The 20,228-nt window shown below is 45.3% G+C and overlaps 1 protein-coding gene across 14 annotated transcripts in view; it reads right to left on the minus strand.

The window, feature by feature from the left end:
- The window catches only part of SVIL (supervillin), a 235,394-nt gene that overhangs the window by 91,451 nt on the left and 123,715 nt on the right, over positions 1–20,228 (minus strand). For 10 of the 14 annotated variants that reach the window (XM_067705079.1, XM_067705082.1, XM_067705083.1 and 7 more), the window contains 2 exons: positions 9,102–9,159; positions 3,411–3,502 (listed from right to left, as the gene is read on the minus strand). Coding sequence is in view for 4 of the 14 variants with exons in the window: in XM_067705055.1 (XP_067561156.1) it covers positions 3,411–3,502; positions 9,102–9,159 (150 nt within the window). In the remaining 10 variants the exon portion in view is untranslated. Of the gene's footprint in view, positions 1–3,410; positions 3,503–9,101; positions 9,160–11,063; positions 11,140–20,228 lie in introns of those variants that run through there. The other 4 variants (XM_067705089.1, XM_067705087.1, XM_067705048.1 and 1 more) reach the window with 2 other exon arrangements.

The following is a 20,228-nucleotide window of genomic DNA, read 5'->3' on the forward strand; positions in this document are numbered from 1 at the left end:
CTTTGACATCAGGGCTGTAATACTTTATAAAAAATATTTAACTGCCTCATATACTTTGCAATAGTATATAATACCAATACTCAGGATAATTGGTTCTGTTAGGGGCTTTTTTTAGGAAACGTGGTTTCTTCAGTTAGTTCTGAGAACAGGCTTTCTGGTAAAGTTATTGTTGAGTTCAGTCTCCCAAGCCTGAGTACAGCAGAATCTTCCAAAGAAATATAAGTGGCAGGGGGACTGCCAAGAACAGCTCTCTCCCTGCCTGCATTTGATACCTTAGGCCAGATCCAGAATATTCTGAAGACTTCTCTTTCTTCCCCAGGAGTAAATCCCCTTTAAGTTTTACACGTGGATGGCAGCCACTAATATAAAGACCAGCAACTTCTAAAATAAGTCATCACACACCTAGAGGAATGAGGGGGAGACCTGATGGCTAAGAGAAGGGGTTTTTTGGGGAAAATAAAAATGTTCTAAAATTGCCTCTGCCGATGAATGCACGATTATGTGAATCTAGCAAAAGCCACTGAACTGTCCACTTTAAATGGATGAATTGTATGGTATAGGAATTATGTCTCAATGAAACTGTTAAAAAAAAAAGGAGAGTCATATATTTGGTCCATTTCATAATTCCTTAATGGAAAATCTATTTTAATATGATAAGTTTTACACAGGTAAAGGATCTTAATCCCTTGATTACCTGTTCGTGATACACAGTTAAAGGAAGTTCCTTACAGAAAAATCAATGATCATTTTAGAGCTCAATTTCACGGAAGCCAAAATCCCTCACTAAATGAACAGGAAGAGACTTCTGTAAACTTATAAACATACATGAAACTCCATGCCATTAAAAGTCATAATCAATTCCTACTTTTAACCTGCTATTGCTAAGAACCGAGAGAATAACAAACATGGAAGTGCAAAGTTCACTGGTTATACCTGGGTCTTTGCAACCACGCCTGCCCAAACTGATAAACAGTAAAGACTGTAAAATAAGACTATGGGAATTTAGATGAAATTTAGGGGAACAGGGACTCTGACACTTTAAAAGCATGTTTTAAAGGCCTTGTTAATTTAGAAACATAAATCTGGTGAGTACATAAAGTTAATGATCTTTGATTGGTGAAAATCATGATTTTTATTACCAATATGGTAACATGTTTAATTAAACTGGTTAATAAGCTTGTGCATTTTAAAATTTTGTTATATGTAGAGTTCCAAGTCGTTGAACCTTAAGGAATCTAGGCTCTCATACTGTTCTTAATTTTTATGATCTTAATATTGTCTATTATTCATCAAGGAACTGGGGGCAGGGGAGAGAGGAAGAGGGAAAACTTTAGCTCTATATAACTTTCCTTAATCAGTCAAGTCTAAGCTATTGCTAAAATCAAGCTGTTCATTCTTATTCTTTGCTTTGATCATCTTCATAGACTTTTACATTTGGCTCAGAGTAAATTGAGTTTGTCTTTCACAAACAAACAGTCTTAAAAAATCGGAAGGGCCTTTCCATTTCATACTTGGGGTTCCAGGTGGGAACCCTTCACGGCATCTGTCCTACCCTTGACTACGTGGCTTATGACCTGACTTGAACAGTTAATGCAGAACGAATGAGATCACAATGCAGTGCATTTCACTTCGACGTACTACGGACTATCAGAATTTTCCTTCTCCCACAAAATTTCACCCGCCTCCTTGTAATTCTAGACATTCTTCTTACTTTGGCCTCCGGAGCAACACAGAATAAGCCTCCATTTCAGTTGACAGTGTTGTTAAGTACTTGAAAACTGAAAAATTTCCCTGTTTGTTTCCACCGGGCCAGATCCCTGGGGTCCTTCAACTATCCATCTTTGTCACCCTGTGTCCCGGCGTACGACCCACTCAGTTCCTCATGATACATGCGAATTTGCCAGTGGGCCTGTATAAACTGGATTTCGTTTCTATTAAAAGACTATTTTTTTCTGGTCTAATTTCTTCTGGGCTTGATCTCATGTGTTTTGTTGCTTTTTTTTTTTTTTGGTTTTGTTTTTTTCAGAATAGAAAAAAATTCTGACCTTTCACCAAAGCTGTTTCTTCTTTTTTTAATTTATTTTTTATTGAAGTATAGTTGTATAGTTGATTTACAATGTTTCAGGTGTACAGCAAAGTGATTCAGTCATATATATATATGACTTTTCAGATGCTTTTCTATCATAGGTTACTACAAGATACTGAATATAGTTCCCTATGCTATAGGTCCTTGTTGTTTATCTATTTTATATATAGTAGTGTGTATGTGTTTACTCCAAACTCCTAATTTATCCCCACCCCCCACCCCTGCTTTCCCCTTTGGTAACCATAAGTTTGTTTTCTATGTCTATGAGTCTGTTTTGCAAGTAAGTTCATTTGTATCAGTGTTTAGATTCCACATATAAGTGATATCTGATATTTGTCTTCCTCTGTCTGACTTCACTTCGTATGATAATCTCTAGGTCCAGGCATGTTACTGCAAATAGCATTATTTCATTATTTTTTATGGCCGAGTAATATTCCATTGTATATATGTACTGCATCTTCTTTATCCATTCCTCTGTCAATGGACATTTAGGTCACTTCCATGTCTTGGCTATTGTAAATAGAGCTGCTATGAACATAGGGGTGCCGGTATCTTTTTGAATTAGAGTTTTCCTCTTTTCTGGGCATATGCCCAGGAGTGGGATTGCTGGAAAAGCTGTTTCCTCTGAAGTCAGGGTTACACAGCTCATCTGGGATGAAGACAGCTTGTGAGCTGGTACTCCCCAGCGTTAGTGTTACATTTGGTAGAAACAAAGTTCAGGTAATGTTCACATCATTCCACGGGCAAAACTAGGCACAGTGGGCTGGTGGCTGCTGCAAATATGTGACTGCATGTGCGTCTAGTCCAATGAAAATACGAATTCGCCAAATGTGTGAGAACCTACTTGGGTGAGAAGAGAGATGCTTCCGACGCAGTCTGCACTGCTTGCCCAGTGTGTACCCCGGTTGGGAGCTGAAAGATATCAAGTGTAAATGCCTTTCCTAGCACTGGAAAGCATCAGGGGCTGGAAGCGGTGGGAAGGGGTGGAGAAGAAATGGGCAAATGAGCGGAACCCACCACCGGTGGAGAAGGTGAAAGGCAGGAGAGAGATGAGGGGAGGCTGATTCTAGAACCCCTCTCTCATCCTCTGCACCAGCCTCCAGTGAAAACCTGAGGAGGCCTAAAGTGAAAGGAGGGAACTTGTGCAAAGGTGAGGTCTAACCACGCAACAAGAGAGGTACTTTGAGGTTGATTCCTGGAAGAGACAGAAAGGTACACAGAGGAGAGCAGAGCTGGAGGTTAGCGTAGGGGCCTCCTTCAAGAAGGTCAGGTCACACAACACTTAACACGCACTGTGCACTTGTCAACCGTCTAGAAGCCTCACCTTTCGGGAGGGCAGCTAAAAGCTGAGCATCGATTCCTCTTTTGTGGTTAGCAAGCGGTTCTTTGTCTTCAAGCAAGAACTCTTCCTGAAAGCTAAAAATAATTCCATTAAGAAAATGTTTAAAGTCATTTTAAACCCTGGTAACTGATATGAGCCAAAACAGTGCAGAACGTAAAAATTATGCTACTGTTATACATAAACATGTGTGTGTAGATCACAAGTGAAAAGTTCTATTTGGGGGCGTTAACTGGTACCTTTTTTCAATTATTTATGATTTTGTTAATATGACTTGGGGGTGCAGCTAAATAATTACATCAGCATAGGCGGGGGCGTGGCCTAGGGGAGTGAAAACGTCGCTGCGCTGGGAGCCCGATGCCTTGGTTCAGACCGACGACCTCTTCCAGGGTCACCAAGAGCTGTCAAGCCTGGATTACTCATTCACCTCTCTGCACTACAGCCTTCCTGAAAATCAGCAACTTGTCTAGGCGATCTACATGCTTTCCTCTGGGTTGAAATCAAAGTAACAAATGCCTTCAAACAAACAAGAAATCAAAGCATGGTGAAGAGGTCTGAAAGGTTCATGAAAACTTGTCTGGGAAAAGCAAGAATCGAAAAGGGGAGACGAAGAAAGGAACTGAGCGCTTGCCTCGCACTTGCCTTCTACAGGGAGCCATCCCGGGTAGGAGCTAGCTTCACAAGACCCTCTGGGGTGTGACCTCCTGAGCGCTGTGCCGGTGCAGGCTTAACAGCCGACTCCCTCCTCCGCCCACCCTGCCCGCAGCCCCGCAAAGCACCTGTTGGGCAGCATTGGCTGGTGGGTAAACACTCCCCTCCCCCGGCACTGCCACTCTTCCAGCTCTCCCGTGGCTCAGTGACCTATGCACGCGGGCACACTCGCTGGGGAAGAGGGGTGCGAGCCAGTCCCAACACCCCCGAAACTACTGTCAGCCTCGGCTCCCGGATCACGAACCCGTTCGAGGCTTTGCCCATGCGGCAAGAACAGTACATGAGGCGCACATCTCGCTCAGGCTCCTCCACTGTGTGCCGTCGCCCCGAGACTCAGTAACCACAAGTTCAAGGTCTCCGTGGGGACGTGCCTGGAGCTCGGCGAGACAGAGCTGCTGCCTCGCAGGAAGAAAACGAACCTAGGGAAACAGGAAACTCATCTTCCCCAGCGACACGATCACCTCTGGAGAGGCGGCAACAGGTCTGCAAACACACCCAGCGCGAAGCCGACCTTCCCTGTTGATGGTCCCCTGTCTGTGCTTGTGCCTGGCAGGGGTGCGTATCCACAGAGGCCCGAGGGGAGACTGAGGAAGTGCTGTGCGTGCCATGTGAGGGAACGCGTGGATTACCTACATCCCATATGCAAATTAAATTAAATTTCAAGGATCGCCTGCACATTCCAAAACATGGCCATCCCATCTTCCTAGAGCCAAGCTCATCTCAAACCTTCGTTATTGCTTATAAATGTGGAATGGGAATGGGTGATGAGGGCCACGTTCACATCAAGAGCCTTGAGAATGAGCAGTCTTTGTAAACCACAGTCCAGTTGGCTTGAAGATCCTAAGACGCTTGCTGAGGTCAGAGACTTGGGATTAGCCCTGACTTCTCAAGAGTGAATCGCAATGCAGGGACAGTTCTCAGTGTTTTCTTCGGAGGTATGATGTGGTCTAAACCGAAACATTTGAACAACTGCAGAAAGGCACCCTACTTGAGGAATGCTATTTTAACTGACGGTTTAAATGCTTGGAATATCCGGATGAAGTTCTGCACTGTCTTTGGGAAATGAAAATCTCAGGGAAAAAATCCTGTATTACAATGAAATGATGCAGCCCCTGAAACAGCCAGCTCCTGTGGCCACTGACCTCGGGGTACAAATGTATTATCTCATCTTTTCAAAAATAAACATGTGTGTTTCTAGTTTTCCCCTTTCATCTGCTCATCAAAAAGCTCAATGAAGCCGCTAATAAAGACTAAGAAACGACCCCCTACTTAAACATTCTGCTGAACTTCTACAGAGTGGGGTTCACAGGCCATCACCCTACACCCCTGGCTTCACACGCACTTACTTTCTTGAAACAAACTACAAATGTGTTTGTGCCGATGGGAAGGATTACAGGTGGTCAGAAACCAATGGAAAACCAGAGCACGTTAGGAAAATCTCTCCGGCCTCCTCGCGTGGTTCACTGTAAATGCTGTTTCCGCCTGAATTCTCACCTCTCCTGCTTCCTTCCATCCTGGCTGAGTCCTGCTTCTGGTCTGGGCCTCAGTTTAAGGTGGTTTCCTTAAGAAAGAACCCTCTGACCCAAGTGTCTGTCCCACCAGAGCCGGTTGTTTCTTTAAGAAAGAACCCTCTGACCAGTGTCTGTCCCACCAGAGCCGAATCTATATTATGCACCTCTGTTATTTCCTCTCATGTTATCCTGTTTTCCTATTTACAGAACATATTACAAGTGTCTCATTTTAAATTACTGATGTTTAAGAATATTTTTTAAAAATCAATAAACGTATAGGGAATGAATGAAGGAATGGCTCCAGTAAAATATTTCAGATGTCTAGTGTGACTCGCTCTGAAGTGTTTTACGTATACATCTTATACACTGTTGATGTGATGGGGCAAAGAGCGTTAGAAATATGGAGACTAATTAGAAGGGCATGCATTCAATCACATCAGTTATAAGCTTGCTTTCTCCCTCCCTTCCTTCCTTTCTTCCTCTCCTCCTTTCTTCTTTAGAATAACATATAATTGGGAAAACATCTCTCCTTATTACCTCTGCCCACCTGGCATGCACGGATGAAAATATGTGTATGTCTGCCTGCATATGAAGTATTCCATGTTTCAAGTCTCCATCTTCGAGCTAAACTTTTCTTATGGAATCCACATGTCATCGTCACATTTTGTTCTTGCTTCTGCTGCCTCTCTCCCCTATGTTCACCAAACGGCTGCTAACTTCTGAGGAAGCAGATGAGCAGGTCGAACGAATAAGGAGGATGGGTCGGAACCAAGGACCCTGACTTGAGATTGTCACAGAGCTGTGACTGACACAAGATCCCCCAAATCGACGTGCAACCAGGTTTTGAAAAAGGTCACGTCTCTGCCCTGGACTTTCGACGCCCGAGGGTATGAGGCAGCAGTGAAAATGCTTGCAAGACACGCTGGTAAAGAAGTACGGACTCTTCGTGAATGAGTCACCCCTTCTGATCACCACGGCCGGTGAGACACTTACAAAGGCCGCCCCTACCCCAAAGCCCTGACAGCACGTCCTCTTGCTTTTCTGAATCAGAGGCGCCCAGAGCAGCCTCACTGGTGGGGCCCATCCTCAGCTCACACAACTGGTGACTCCAAACCTAAGCTTCGGATGCTGGCTTGCAATCTTCCTCGTCGTCACCCACTCGGGGATCAGGGGTCTCTGCCTGGACAACCTCTGTGGGGCTTGGTGGGTTGCCACAGCTCCAGGTGGGATCCTCTATTTCAGCATGAAACTGTCTCTCCATATGTAATGAAGACATGCTACAGTCTTCATTTTTTGGAATTATAATTTAAAAAGCTTCTAGTATGAAGAAACACCTTTAATATGTCTTATTTACCTTCATCTCCTCTGAAATGGAGCTCACTCCTCGTGACTAATTATTTTCATGCTTCTAGCTCTTTCCATCTGCTTCAGTAATCTAAAAAGAGCTTGCCCTTTGCTTCCATGATAATTTTTTTTTAATGTGTCCCATTAACCTACTTAAATGCCCAGCAATAGCAACAAGGGGAAATTTTATTAAAGTGAGAGCAGGATATTCTGCTGTCATTACCTCCTATCTTTTACACAACGTGGGATACGGTATTCCAGTTAACTGTTCAGTATCCACACAGTGAAGGGCTCCCCGACATCTGCTCACTCTTCTATTGCAGTTTAAGTTACAAGATAGATGAAATCCATTACCTCATATTCTCACCTCTGGTGTCTGGGTGACTAGATTTCTTTGAAGGAGGCAGGTTCTTGTATTTCCAGCCCAGTTTACACTTAGGAGCATAGCAAGGGGGCCACTGTTTTAATAGGTACACGTGAAATAACACCGTTTTAGAACGGCAGTGTCCTCTGAGTCCCTCTCCACTGGAGTGACTGACCTGCATTCATAGTTCATACTTCTCCTTCCCAACTCCCTTCCTATTGTTCCATTCTCTTGGTCACTTATTAGGTCTATTACAGCTAAACCAACCTGCTAGAGACGTATCGGGAATGAAGCTGCTGTGGTCTGAATGTTTATGTTCCCCCAAATCCGTAGGTTGAAATCCTGACACCCAAAGGTGATAATATTAGGAGGTGGGGCCTTTGGAAGGTGATTAGGTCATGACGGTGGAGCCCTCATGAAAGAGATTAGCGCCCTTATAAAAAGAAACCCAGAGAGCTCCCTGGCCCATTCCACTAAGAGCAGATACAAGAAATCAGCAGTGGGCAACCCGGAAGCGGACCCTCACCCCACCACGGTGCACCCTGATCTTCGACTTCCAGCCTCTGGACGTGAGAAATAAATTTCTACTGTTTATCAGCCACCCAGTCAACGGTAGCCTGGACGAACTAAGACATAAGCCTTAGCTTCTATTAAAAAGATGGAGAAGATGAGAAATACGGGAGATTGTGTCAAGCCCCACAAGAGTGAGATTTCATGAGTCAAGTAAGACAACCTTACTGATAACTCTGCCTCCCCACCTGACGCTAAGATGCGCACGCAATTCATCAAAGCTTTACCCCGTCCGGTGCGTTCACAAGGCCAATGCTAACATTTTCAAATGCAGAGCCAGGCTCAGCCTGACGAGGACAGTGGTGACACAACTGTTTATCCCGATGCTACTGAAATACAGACTTTTTAAGTAAAGAAACGATGTCTTACGTAACAAGCGCATCCATGTGGAATGAGGGGTAGATCTGGGTTGGGTCCTTCTAGCATAATAAAGTGTATGTTGAAAGCCACACCTGGCTGTGTAAGAGATAATTATTTTGTGCCTCTACCTGAAAATCTCAAAACCTGTTAGGGACAGCGATGTACTAGGAGGCATCTGAGATACAGCTGCCTTGTTTGGTACCAACTTTAATTTTTGTATTATCTCATATCAGTTATGATGTACTGCATCAGGTAAATCAAATTAGCACATCAGGTAAATGAAATTAGCACCCGTAACATCCTGCAGCCAATGGAACTGGAGTGCAGAAAGGTTAAGAGGCCAGGCAGCAAGAACTCACCTGGACAGGGGAGTGGCTGGATGGGTGGAGGGAGGGAAGTAAGGGGAGAAGAAAGGGCCGAAGGAAGGGAGAGAGAGAGGAGGAACAGGCTAGATCCTTTCTTAAAAAATGAAGAGCTCCCTTCCTAGAGGGATAGACTGCGAAAAGGACATCCCATGCTTAGAGGCAGGTGTGAGACAGAAAAGATAATAGCCCTTGACAAGTTTGTAATTATAGAGATACCAGTAGCCGGTTTTGCAAATAGTTCCCATAAAAAGCATTAAACACAAAAAGAATCTTTGCTAACTGAGTGCACTAAGTCAGCTCGCTTCGCATGTTTTAACGAGTCAAACTCTGGGGAAAAAACACTTTTTTTTCCAAACATTTAAAACTCATGAATTAGGAACGTAGGAGAATAATTTCAAAAGCTCTTACAAATCTTCAAAACTTAAGATTCCTTGAGCAAAGACTACTTTACCTTGGAACTATTCTTTGACGCGGGAATCCAGCAAGGCTTAAGTTTTTCTTGTTCAAATCTAAGGGGAAAGAAATAATATAAGATTGAAATACCCACACAGTCAGTTAAGACCAAAAGAAAACACTCCAATGGGAAAAGAATTCTTCAGCCTCCCTTTGAGAGCATTTAAGAAAAAGGAAACCATGAACCAGAAATGTGAATACAAAAAGGACACCTTTATGAATCAAATTCCACCACATACATTTCACTTAGGCAAGTTTTTTTGGTTTCGGTTAATAGTAGCCAAGATACTCCATGGGTTAAAAAAAAAAAAATTCTGACATAGTTCAATGCTATCATTTAAATTCTCTATGGCTACAAGAGTAACTCAAAGCAATTAAATACTGAAAAACATGGATATTATCCTCAGGGAAAAAAAAAAAAAAAGGAGGGAAAAAAATTGAACAATTTTGGTCCAGGTGACCAGGAAGGTTGAAAGTCATCACTGCCTGATCTATTTGAGATGCTTTTAAAGAATGCATGGTGGGGGGCAGGCACGTGAGGGGTTGATGAACGGGGGGCGGGAACACTTCAGGTGTGTTTTTATTGCCTTCATTAAGATCTAAATAATAACAATACATCGAATTTGCCACCTATTTATTTTTGAAGACAAGACATATATTATGTAAAGACAGCTGGTAACAATCCCATCCGGCAAAAACACACACTGAGTGAGTTGGTTAATGAAAACCAGGCACAGACAAATGCACAGCCAGCCTTGGGTAAGTAATCTGTTTTACAAGTTTTGGCATAGAGCAACGGTTTGTCCACCCAGAAAACCACAATTAGACCACTTACGGAAATTCTTTCCCCCGTGGAAATTCCTTTTACTGTTTAATATTTGGGGGCAGAAGCTTGAGGAAAAGGAGGTACAAGATATACCGGATGCCGACATGTCGTTAGTCATTAAAATACACCCTGAATCCCGGAATTTGGAAATTCCGACCAACTAGAGAAATACAATAAAATGAAATGTATATTGCCAGTTAAACATCTAGGCTTTTCTGCTAATTACACAAATATCTTTGTGTCACATTTAGAAAAAGAGAACGCAGTTCGAAAAGGTATCAAAGCACAGGGAGATCAGCTCGGTGCTTTGTGTCGACCTAGGGGGGTGGGATAGGGAGGGTGGGAGGGAGGTTCAAGAGGAAGGGGATATGGGGACATATGTATGTGGATAACTGATTCACTTCGCTGTACAACAGAAACTAGCACAGCATTGTGAAGCAATTATACTCCAATAAAGATGTAAAAAAAAAAAAAGCTATCAAATACTGTAGAAGAAAATTCCTGAATCTGATGCCCCAACTGTTCAAATCACGTCCTAATCGTGCATTTGGGCTCGAAAAGGCTTTTATAGACAATGGCTGAATTTCCAATGTGTCTTTCAAGATAACCTAAGCTTCTCCTTTTGGTTCAGTCAGTGAGCTGAATCTGAGATGTCACTTCAGCAGTTACATTGAAAGCACATCTTTTCCTCTGGGCTCAAAAGGAAGCCACTAAACAGACAACATTTTGTCCCAAACAGTCTCCCATGAAGATGTCGTAAAAAGACAACCACCACTGCCTACTGGAAATAACTTAGTAGATAAAACATTTGGTTTAGAAAAATATTTTAGTAGAAGTACAGCACACCCAGAACTTAATCCAAAGTGTGGGCATTCCAATTTAATCTGCAGTGTTTCCTCCATAAAGGCTTTAGTGGCTTAGCAATACCTTTAACTTACAACAGAAAACAAAAGTCATGTTTCTCAGCAATCGCAAGATAAGCTAACTTATAAAGTCAATGAGACATTTAAGGTATCCTTTGAGAAAACCACAGAACCGTGTAACAGGGGCACCCAAGATGAGATGGAGGATGCAAGACGCTCCCGACGTTATGAAATAGACACTTCAGTGCCTTTTGCATTTCTCTCGCCTTACCTTGTTTCTCAGAGAACTTGAAAGCTCCCAAGTAGCTAGAAACCCCTGGGCTTCTGAACATGGTTGCACACAGAAAGTTCAGGGACAGAGCCTGCTCCACAGCTAATTCTCAACCAGCCACGGCCCGAGGCCTGTCTGAGCAAAACTAGGTTGAGCTTTTCCCAGCGCAGGGCTACAGCAATCAGGCACTGGTGTCCTTGACAGTATAGTAAACGCAAAGCAAGAGACTGCAGGCTAGAAGAGCTCAAACCCCGTAATCAGATTACAAGCAGAAATTAGGCCTGTGGATGCTGAAATAGACTGGATTCCAGGGATGGGACATTTATGAGGTTACTACTTCAAAGCCATGGGCAAATCACAGCTTCCGCTTAGGAGACAATGCCGTAACCTAACTACCATGGGGAGAGTCAGGACAACTCCTCCCTGCCTTAAAAACAAACAAACAAATAAAAACAAAACCATACAAAGCCTCTCAATGTGCTGGGAAGAAGGGAAGACTCCTAACTATTCCCAGGCCGCTCCGAGCCTGGCCTTGGCTAAGTTCAATGAAATACTTTACCGAACAGGGAGCCAAAATCCCATAGTTAAGACTTAAGATTATGAACAACATATGAGTGAAATTGTGGGAAAAGGACGGACAGATATTACTAGAGGTTCAAAAATTTTAATTTGAGACAGAAGCTCTTAAGAATTACTTATTCTACTGACCCTATTTATTTTACTTTTTAAAAAAACATTTTTAAATTTATTTATTATTTATTTTTGGCTGCATTGGGTCTTCGTTGCGGTGCGTGGGCTTCTCATTGCGGTGGCTTCTCTTGTTGCAGAGCACGGGCTCTAGGTGCGCAGGCTTCAGCAGTTGTGGCTCGCAGGCTCAGTAGTTGTGGTGCACGGGCTTCAGTAGTTGTGGCTCACGGGCTCAGTAGTTGTGGCTCATGGGCCCAGTAGTCGTGGCTCGTAGGCTCTAGAGCTCAGGCTCAGTAGTTGTGGCATGCAGGCTTCAGTAGTTGTGGCTCGCGGGCTCAGTAGTTGTGGTTCGTGGGCTCTAGAGCTCAGGCTCAGTAGTCGTGGCACACGGGCTTAACTGCTTCCCGGCATGTGGGATCCTCCCAGACCAGGGCTCGAACCCGTGTCTCCTGCATTGGCAGGTGGATTCTTAACCACTGCTCCACCAGGATGTGAGAACTTCAGTTTTGTAGTAAACCCAAACCTGCTTTAAGGACATTTTTTAGAGCAGGTTTGGGTTTACTACAAAAGCGAAGTTCTCACATACTCCCCACCCCACACGTGCACAGCCCTCCCCATCTTCGACATCTCCCACCAGATGCTATATGTTACCAAGGGTGAACCTTGGTAACACTGATACATCATAATCAGCATAGTTTAATCGCAAGGTTCACTCTTGGTGTTGTACATTCTATGAGCTTGGACAAACATACAATGACACGTACCCATCATTTTCTCTGCCCTCAAAATCCTCTGCACTCTGCCTATTCATCTCCCTCCCTTGGAGACCACTGATGTTTTTATGTCTCCATAGTTCTGCCTTTTCCAGAATGTCAGAGTTGGAATCATACAGTACATAGCCTTTTCAGATCGGCTTCTTTCACTTCGTACGTAGTATGCACTTAAGGGTGCTCCGCGTCTTTTCATGGCTTAACAGCTCATTTCTTTTTTTTTTTTTTTTTCTGCAGTACACGGGCCTCTCACTGTTGTGGCCTCTCCCGTTGCGGAGCACAGGCTCCGGACGCTCAGGCTCAGCGGCCATGGCTCACGGGCCCAGCCGCTCCGCAGCATGTGGGATCTTCCCGGACCGGGGCATGAACCCGTGTCCCCTGCATCGGCAGGTGGGCTCTCAACCACTGCGCCACCAGGGAAGCCCAGCTCATTTCTTTTTAGTGCTGAACAATATTCTGGATTATAACTGGATGTAGCACAGTTTATTTCTCCATTTGCCTACTGAAAGACATCTTGGTTGCTTCCAAGTTTTGGCAATTATGAATAAAGCTACTCTAAACACCCACTGTAGGTTTCCGCGTAGGCTATACATTTTCAGCTCCTTTGGGTAAATACCAAGGAGTGTAATTGTTGGATTTTACGGTAAGAGAGTGTGCAGTTTTGTAAGGAGCTCCCGAGCTGTCTTCCAGAGCGGCTGCACCACTGCGCCCCCCCCCAGCAGCGACGAGCGTTCCTGTTGCTCCCCAGCCTCTCGCCAGCATCGCGTGCTGTCAGTGCTCTGGTTCTGGCCGCTCTGATGGGTGTGTCGTGGCGTCTCACTGTTGCTTCCATTTCCATCTCCCTGATGACCTGGGATGTGGAGCATCTTTTCAAGGGCTTATTTGCCATCTGTATCTATTCCTTGGTGAGGTGTCTGTTCAGGTCTTTGGCCCAAATTTTATTCAGTTGTTTGTTTTCTTATTGTTGAGTTTTAAGAGTCTTTTGTATATTTTGGATAACAGTTCTTTATCAGATGCGTCTTTTGCAAATATTTTCTCCCAGTCTGTGGTTTTTCTAATTCTCTTGATATTGTCTTTCCCAGAACCGAAGTTTTTAATTTTAATGATGTTCAGCATATCAATTATGTTTTTCATGGATCGTGTCTTTGGTGTTGCATCTAACAAGGCATCACCATACCCAAGGTCACTGAGGTTTTCTCCTAGGTAATCTTCTGGCAGTTTTATAGTTTTGTGTTTTACATTTACGTTTATGATCCATTTTGAGTTATTTTCCATGCCGGGTGTAAGGTCTGTGTCTAGATTCTTTTTTTTTTTTACACGTGAATGTCCAGTTGTCCCAGCACCACTGGCTGAAGAAACTACGTCTGCTCCATTGTTTTGCTTGGGAGTCTCTGCTCCTTTAAGTAAGAACGACTCCCTGTATCTGCCTGTGTCGTTAATCTTAGAGGCAGTGAGGGCCTCACTTTCTCCATTCCTCTGTTGACGGACGTTTAGGTTGTTTCCGTGTCTTGGCTATTGTAAATAGAGCTACTATGAACACGGCGATGCATGTATCTTTTTAAATTACAGTTTTGTCCAGATATATGCCCAGGAGTGGGATTGCAGGATCGCAGGGTAGCTCTATTTTTAGTTTTCTGAGGACGCTCCATGCTGTTCTCCGCAGTGGCTGCACCAGTTGACATTCCCACACCTGCCTTTCTTCTTGCACAATGTTAGAGTACTCTCTCAGGATCACACAGCTCGTGGTGTGGCAATGCCAGGCTGGAAGTCCACACCCTCTCGCTCTCCCCAGGACGAGTCCCACATTAGCCTGGGCACAAAAGAACGGGGGCCACTGCTATAAACTCGTCCTGGACTGACGTCATGGTGTCCCCCAGCCCAAGAGCCCGGGTTGCCTTAATGGGCAAAAAGATGAGTCTGACCCCAAGAAGAGGAGGCAAGCCAGCTGCTGCCTGCTTTTTACAAATCTCACATGATTTCCTGGTCTGGTTTTGGTGCTACAGATGTTCACCGAGACCAGGGCTGTTGACTCCAGACATGAGTAACTAGGGCATATCTGAGACCCAAAGCAAAGACGGAAGCCAATGTGCCTGCTGTGGGTGGGTGTCACGAACCAAGCAGGCGGCTGGTAAGTCTCTGATTTCTTCTCCCCTTCCCAAGGCCCTCACCTTATGGCAGAAGGACAAGGTACAGATGTTATTAGCAACTTTGAAGAGTGTATAAAACAGTGAGTCAGGAATTCTACTTCTGGAAATGTACCCAAGGAAGGAGGAGAAGGATAGTTACCGCCGTTGTGTTTATACACGTATAACGCTGGAACCAGCCCACACGGGGCCGTGGAGAATGGGTAAACAAATTACACAAGAAAAGCAGATCTGAAACTCCACTGGTGATCCGAACCCTTTTCATGAAATGTGAGATACACACACACAGACATTATCAGAAAGACAATAAACATCTCAAAGCATTAATTATCTCCCAACTCCGAGAGAGCTCTCTCCACGCTCTCCCCTCTCTACTTCCAAAGTGTCCACAATAGGCATGAATGGCTTCTATAATTACCAAAACAATTCAGCACAAATAAAGATGACGGTAATAGGTCCTTCTGAGACGCCAAGGCTTAGAGCTGGCCTAAAAATCCAGGGCAAAATCATGATGGGAAGCGTGCCCAGGGGCCGATGGCACGAGGTCAAACCGCCCATTCCTTCTAAGCCTCCTGTAAGCATTTCTCGGCTATACATGAAGCTGAGCCAGAGACTGGCCAACGCCCTCAACGACACGCAACACAGGCTTTCTCAAACTTGACCCCGGGGGGCCCTCCTTGAGACTCCTTCTGAAGTCGTCTTGTCTTTCCTGAAATGTGGGGCTATTGCGGGAAGCAAGAATATGGGTGCTGGGGGAGAGACGGGAAGAAAAGGTCAAAGATTCTCCAGGGATGTCTCGTAATGGGAGAACCCAGGGAGATGATTCTTGTTGTACAGCCGTGGACAATGTCACTAGGAGGCCAGGTAAGAAGGGTCACCTCCTCCATTGCCAAGGTCCAAAGATAAGGTGTTGGATGACAAAGGATCAAGGTGTTAAACCCTGAGGGAGTGTGCTGCGTGGTCATGGCTGTGGCTAGACCGGGGCCGGCGGTCCTGTGGCGGGTTCTAGCTGAGGACATCCATGCATCCCCGCAGGACAAGGGGCAGCTGTTCTTTGGGAGTCATCACCATGGTGGACGAAATGGAAACAAAGCCAGTGAAGAGGGAAAGAGACACATACCGCACCTGGCAACTAGCCATTTTTCTACCATACCCGGTGGGATGATGGGCAGAAGCTGGGAAGACCTGGCCAGCATGCTGACAGCATGGTGGGGTGGGCGCAGTGCTGAGTGCTCTAGGGCAGCGGTCCCCAACCTTTTTGGTTTCGTGGAAGACAATTTTTCCTTGGCCGGAGTCAGGGGGGGTGGGGGAATGGTTTCGGGATGATTCAAGCGCATTACATTTATTGTGCACTTTATTTCTATTATTATTACACTGTAATATATAACGAAGTAATTATACAACTCACCATAGTGCTGACAGGAGGCGGTAACGCGAGCGACGGGGAGCGGCTGTGGATAGAGATGAAGCTTCGCTCGCTCACCCACCACTCACCTCCTGCTGTGCGGCCCGGTTCCTAACAGGCCAGGGACTGCTACCGGTCCATGACCCGGGGGTTGGGCACCCCTGCTCTAGGGCGCTAACTCATGTGGTTCTCCCTAGGAGATCCTACTAGTATCGCCCCCTGCAGATGAGAAAACTGAGACACGGTGTGATCTGGGAGAAATATGCAAGCCTAGATTGACCCTTTAAAACGCATCTCTAAAGGCAGATCAGCCATTCGCTGGGCAGACAGCCAAAATAAAATCAAAGAGGGAAATACAGAGGCGAGGTCATGACTCAGTGAGAAAATGATGCGCAGGCACCCTGAACGCTGGAACGTGTTATTTAATCCACGCAGGGATCTACATACTGAAAAGACCTGCAGGCATACGGCACCGGGCTGTGTGACCGCACCCTGCGTCTCTCACTGTGCTCCCTGAATTGCAACTGGGGCAGCCCCAGACCACAGGAAAGTGACCTGAAATCTAAGGCAACACGGGCGGTGTGCAATGACTAACAACTGTCCGAATACACACTGTTGTGAGTTACCAGTGCATTCCTAAAATTAAGACGTGCCACACGATTTTAACGAAATCTACCGTAAGCTACTAAGGTCGATGGCTGGGCTGACATTCCACAGTGAAGGATATATGTTTACAGCCTCCGAAAGGAGCATTCTGCACGCCAGCAGCAGCTGTAAACGGTATTCTCATTTTCTTTAGTGGATTTTATGTATGTGCACAGACTCTTAATCTGGGGCAGAATTGCCGGCCATGAGGTAATCCCATCAGCGGGGAGACCGTTGGGTCCCTTTCATTTCCCTTTTATCACATACTGGTTATTCATGCATTCCAGATGCCTCATTTTAGTGTGCACTGTGAAATGCTCTGTAAATTTTCGTTAGTGGTAATATTTAGGGCAAGTCTGCAAATAAAATTGGGTGTTGTGTGATTATGTAAGGTAATTTAATACAGGCCACGTATGCAGAGATGAAAAGGCAAAAGTACTTTCAACAATAAGAAATATTACCACTCACAGATATCTCTTTATCAGATGTGTTGAAAGAAACATGCCAGGTCTTGCCACATTCCAGAATTCTTTTTTAAAGAAAAGGCCTATTGCAATCCTTCAAAAGACTTATTAACGCTTTACACTAAACGTTCAAACAAGTAATGTTAACATTTGTTGTGAGAATTTAATCATCTGAACTTCTGGCCGATTTTGAATCTATAGCTAGTGAATCTTGCTGGAAAACGATCCAACGAGCTTAGAGAGGCTAATCCACTGTTTCTCAGAGCGAGAGAAAAATAGACAAAGGGCAGTTTCGTGTTTAAGATATACAGACAGTGGCATATTATTATTCAGCCTTAAAAAACGGCATTCTGACACATGCTATGAACATGTGTCATAGATGAACCTTGAAGACCTCATGTTCAATGAAACAAGCCAGACACAAAAGGACAAACCTTGCATGATGCCACAGAGAAGAGGGAGAAGCAGAAGAGTCAAGTTTATAGACACAGAAAGGAGAGTGTGGTCACCAGGAGCTAGGGGGAGAGGATGCTGGGGAGTTCGCGTTTAAAGGAACAAATTCAGTTGGGGAAGAAAGCAAGCCCTGGAGGTGGATGGTGACGATGGCTGTACAATGTGAATGTGCTTAAGGCCACTGAACGGTGCCCTTCAAAATGGTTAAAGTGGGGGACTTCCCTGGTGGCGCAGTGGTTAAGAATCCGCCTGCCAATGCAGGGGACACATGTTCAAGCCCTGGTCTGGGGAGATCCCACATGCCGCGGAGCAACTAAGCCCGTGCGCCACAACTACTGAGCCCGTGAGCCACAGCTACTGAGCCCACGTGCCACAACTAATGAAGCCCGAGCACCTAGAGCCCGTGCTCTGCAACAGGAGAAGCCACCGCAATGAGAAGCCCATGCACCGCAACGAAAAAAAGTAGCCCTCGCTCGCCGCAACTAGAGAAAGCCCGCGCGCAGCAACGAAGACCCAACGCAGCCAAAAATAAAATTTAAAAAAATAAAATAAAAAAAATTTTAAAAAAGGGTTAAAGCGTTAAATTTTGTGTTACATATATTTTACCACAATTTTTAAAAATGTACACTGTAGGTAAAGCACAGACAGACACAAGATGTAGGCAGGTGCTGGACGTCCAGGGCACAGTTCCCCCGAAGGGCAGGGGACCAAAGACGGATGCTGACCTGGGTCGGGGAGACACCAAGGATGTTTCTGACCCGTTAGGGCACCAACACACAAAGGGCCCTTACGTGGTGATGTGACGAATAAACAGACACTTAGGTGTTTACTGTATAAAATCCGAAGCTATCTCCTAGAACATCATAAGGTGCAGACACCCTTTCTTTAGAGCAGCAGGGGCCCAAGCCCCATCTCACTGAGGAGATACCCCATCACAGGGGAAGGACGCGGACAGGATTACAACGACCCAGGAAAGTCGGAGAATGCCGATCGCTCAATACGCACTAGTGGATGGTTTTCACATGAACAGAAAGCTAGCAGATACTGAATCATCAGATGGGAGAATTTTCTAAGAGTCTAAAAATCCAGATGGCAGACAAGTAAACACGTCAAATCCCTGTTGATATCTGATAGATCCTAACTGTTCAGGGTTATGCCAGAGTGATTTGAGGGAAACAGCTCTGAGTAAAAGAACTTCTGGGCTTCCTCGTCCTCAGAAGGGCCTCTTAATAAAGCAACACCACGGCCACCTCCACAACACTCAGTGTGAAAACCCAAGAAAAATGCAGCGATCTGCCATTCCCAGTGCCCCCAATGTTTCCCAAAGGTTATGTTAGCTGGTACCCCAAAGCCCTTGCCTAGAGTCTGAAAACAGGTTCCAATGCGTTTGCTGGTTGATTGGGGCCGGGGGGAAGAGGGGTGTCAGTGACACCTGACTGTTCATGGTGGCTTTTCCCTTGGCAAGGGTCACCGAGAAGGCAGATCCTGTGCTCACACATTGAGTGGCAATGGAAGGTCATGAGAAAGACGTCGGAAGACGTATTCTCCTCTGCTCGCAGAAATGCCTAAAGATATATTTGCACTTCTGAGTCAGTTTCACACCTGATAATAGGCAAATGATGCAAAACATGGGTGCCCTCAGAGCCACGTGGGGTGCTTGTTAAAAATGAAGACCCTCCCCCATTTCCTGGAGGTCCAGTGGTTAAGACTCTGTGCTTCCGGGACTTCCCTGGTGGTGTAGTGTTAAGAATCTGCCTGCCAATGCAGGGGACACATGTTCAAGCCCTGGTCCGGGAAGATCCCACATGCCGCAGAGCAACTAAGCCCGTGCGCCACAACTACTGAGCCTGCGCTCTAGAGCCCGCGAGCCACAGCTACTGAAGCCCACGTGCCACGACTACTGAAGCTCGCGTGCCACAACTACTGAAGCCCACGTGCCACAACTACTAAAGCCCGCGTGCCTAGAGCCCGTGCTCCGCAACAAGAGAAGCCACCGCAATGAGAAGCCCGTGCACCGCAACAAAGGGTAGCCCCCGCTCACCACAACTAGAGAAAGCCTGCACTCAGCAACGAAGACCCAATGCAGCCAAAAAAAAAATAATAATAAATAAATAAATAAATAATCTTTTTTTTAAAAAAAAAAAAAGGCTCTGTGCTTCCAATGCAGGGGGAGCGGGTTTGATCCCTGGTTGGGGAACTATGATCCCACATGCTGCATGCTGTGGCCAAAAAATTTTAAAAAAGAAAAAAATATATAACGGAGCTGTAATTATATTTTAAAAAAATAAAATGAAGGTCCCCCTGCCGCAGACGATTCTGAGATGGTCGAAAGTTCGGAAACCACTGGTCCATGCCATTTGTGATGTGAGGACATAGAATCAGAGGATGAGTTTGAAGAAGGAAGGCTTCTATACGGTGACTGGTGAGCCTTACGAGTGGCGAGGAGAGGGCTGGACATGGCAGGAGGAGGGGACAAAAGCATGAGAAATGGGATGAGAACGATGCTTAAAGGAGGTGCGAGCTTAAACGGGGTCCCATCCAGGAGCTGAGAGGGGGCCCCACCAGGCCATTCAGAGGTAGGGGTGGCAATAGAGAGC

The sequence above is a fragment of the Pseudorca crassidens genome, chromosome 1, assembly GCF_039906515.1.
Source record: "Pseudorca crassidens isolate mPseCra1 chromosome 1, mPseCra1.hap1, whole genome shotgun sequence".
NCBI lineage: Eukaryota > Metazoa > Chordata > Mammalia > Artiodactyla > Delphinidae > Pseudorca > Pseudorca crassidens.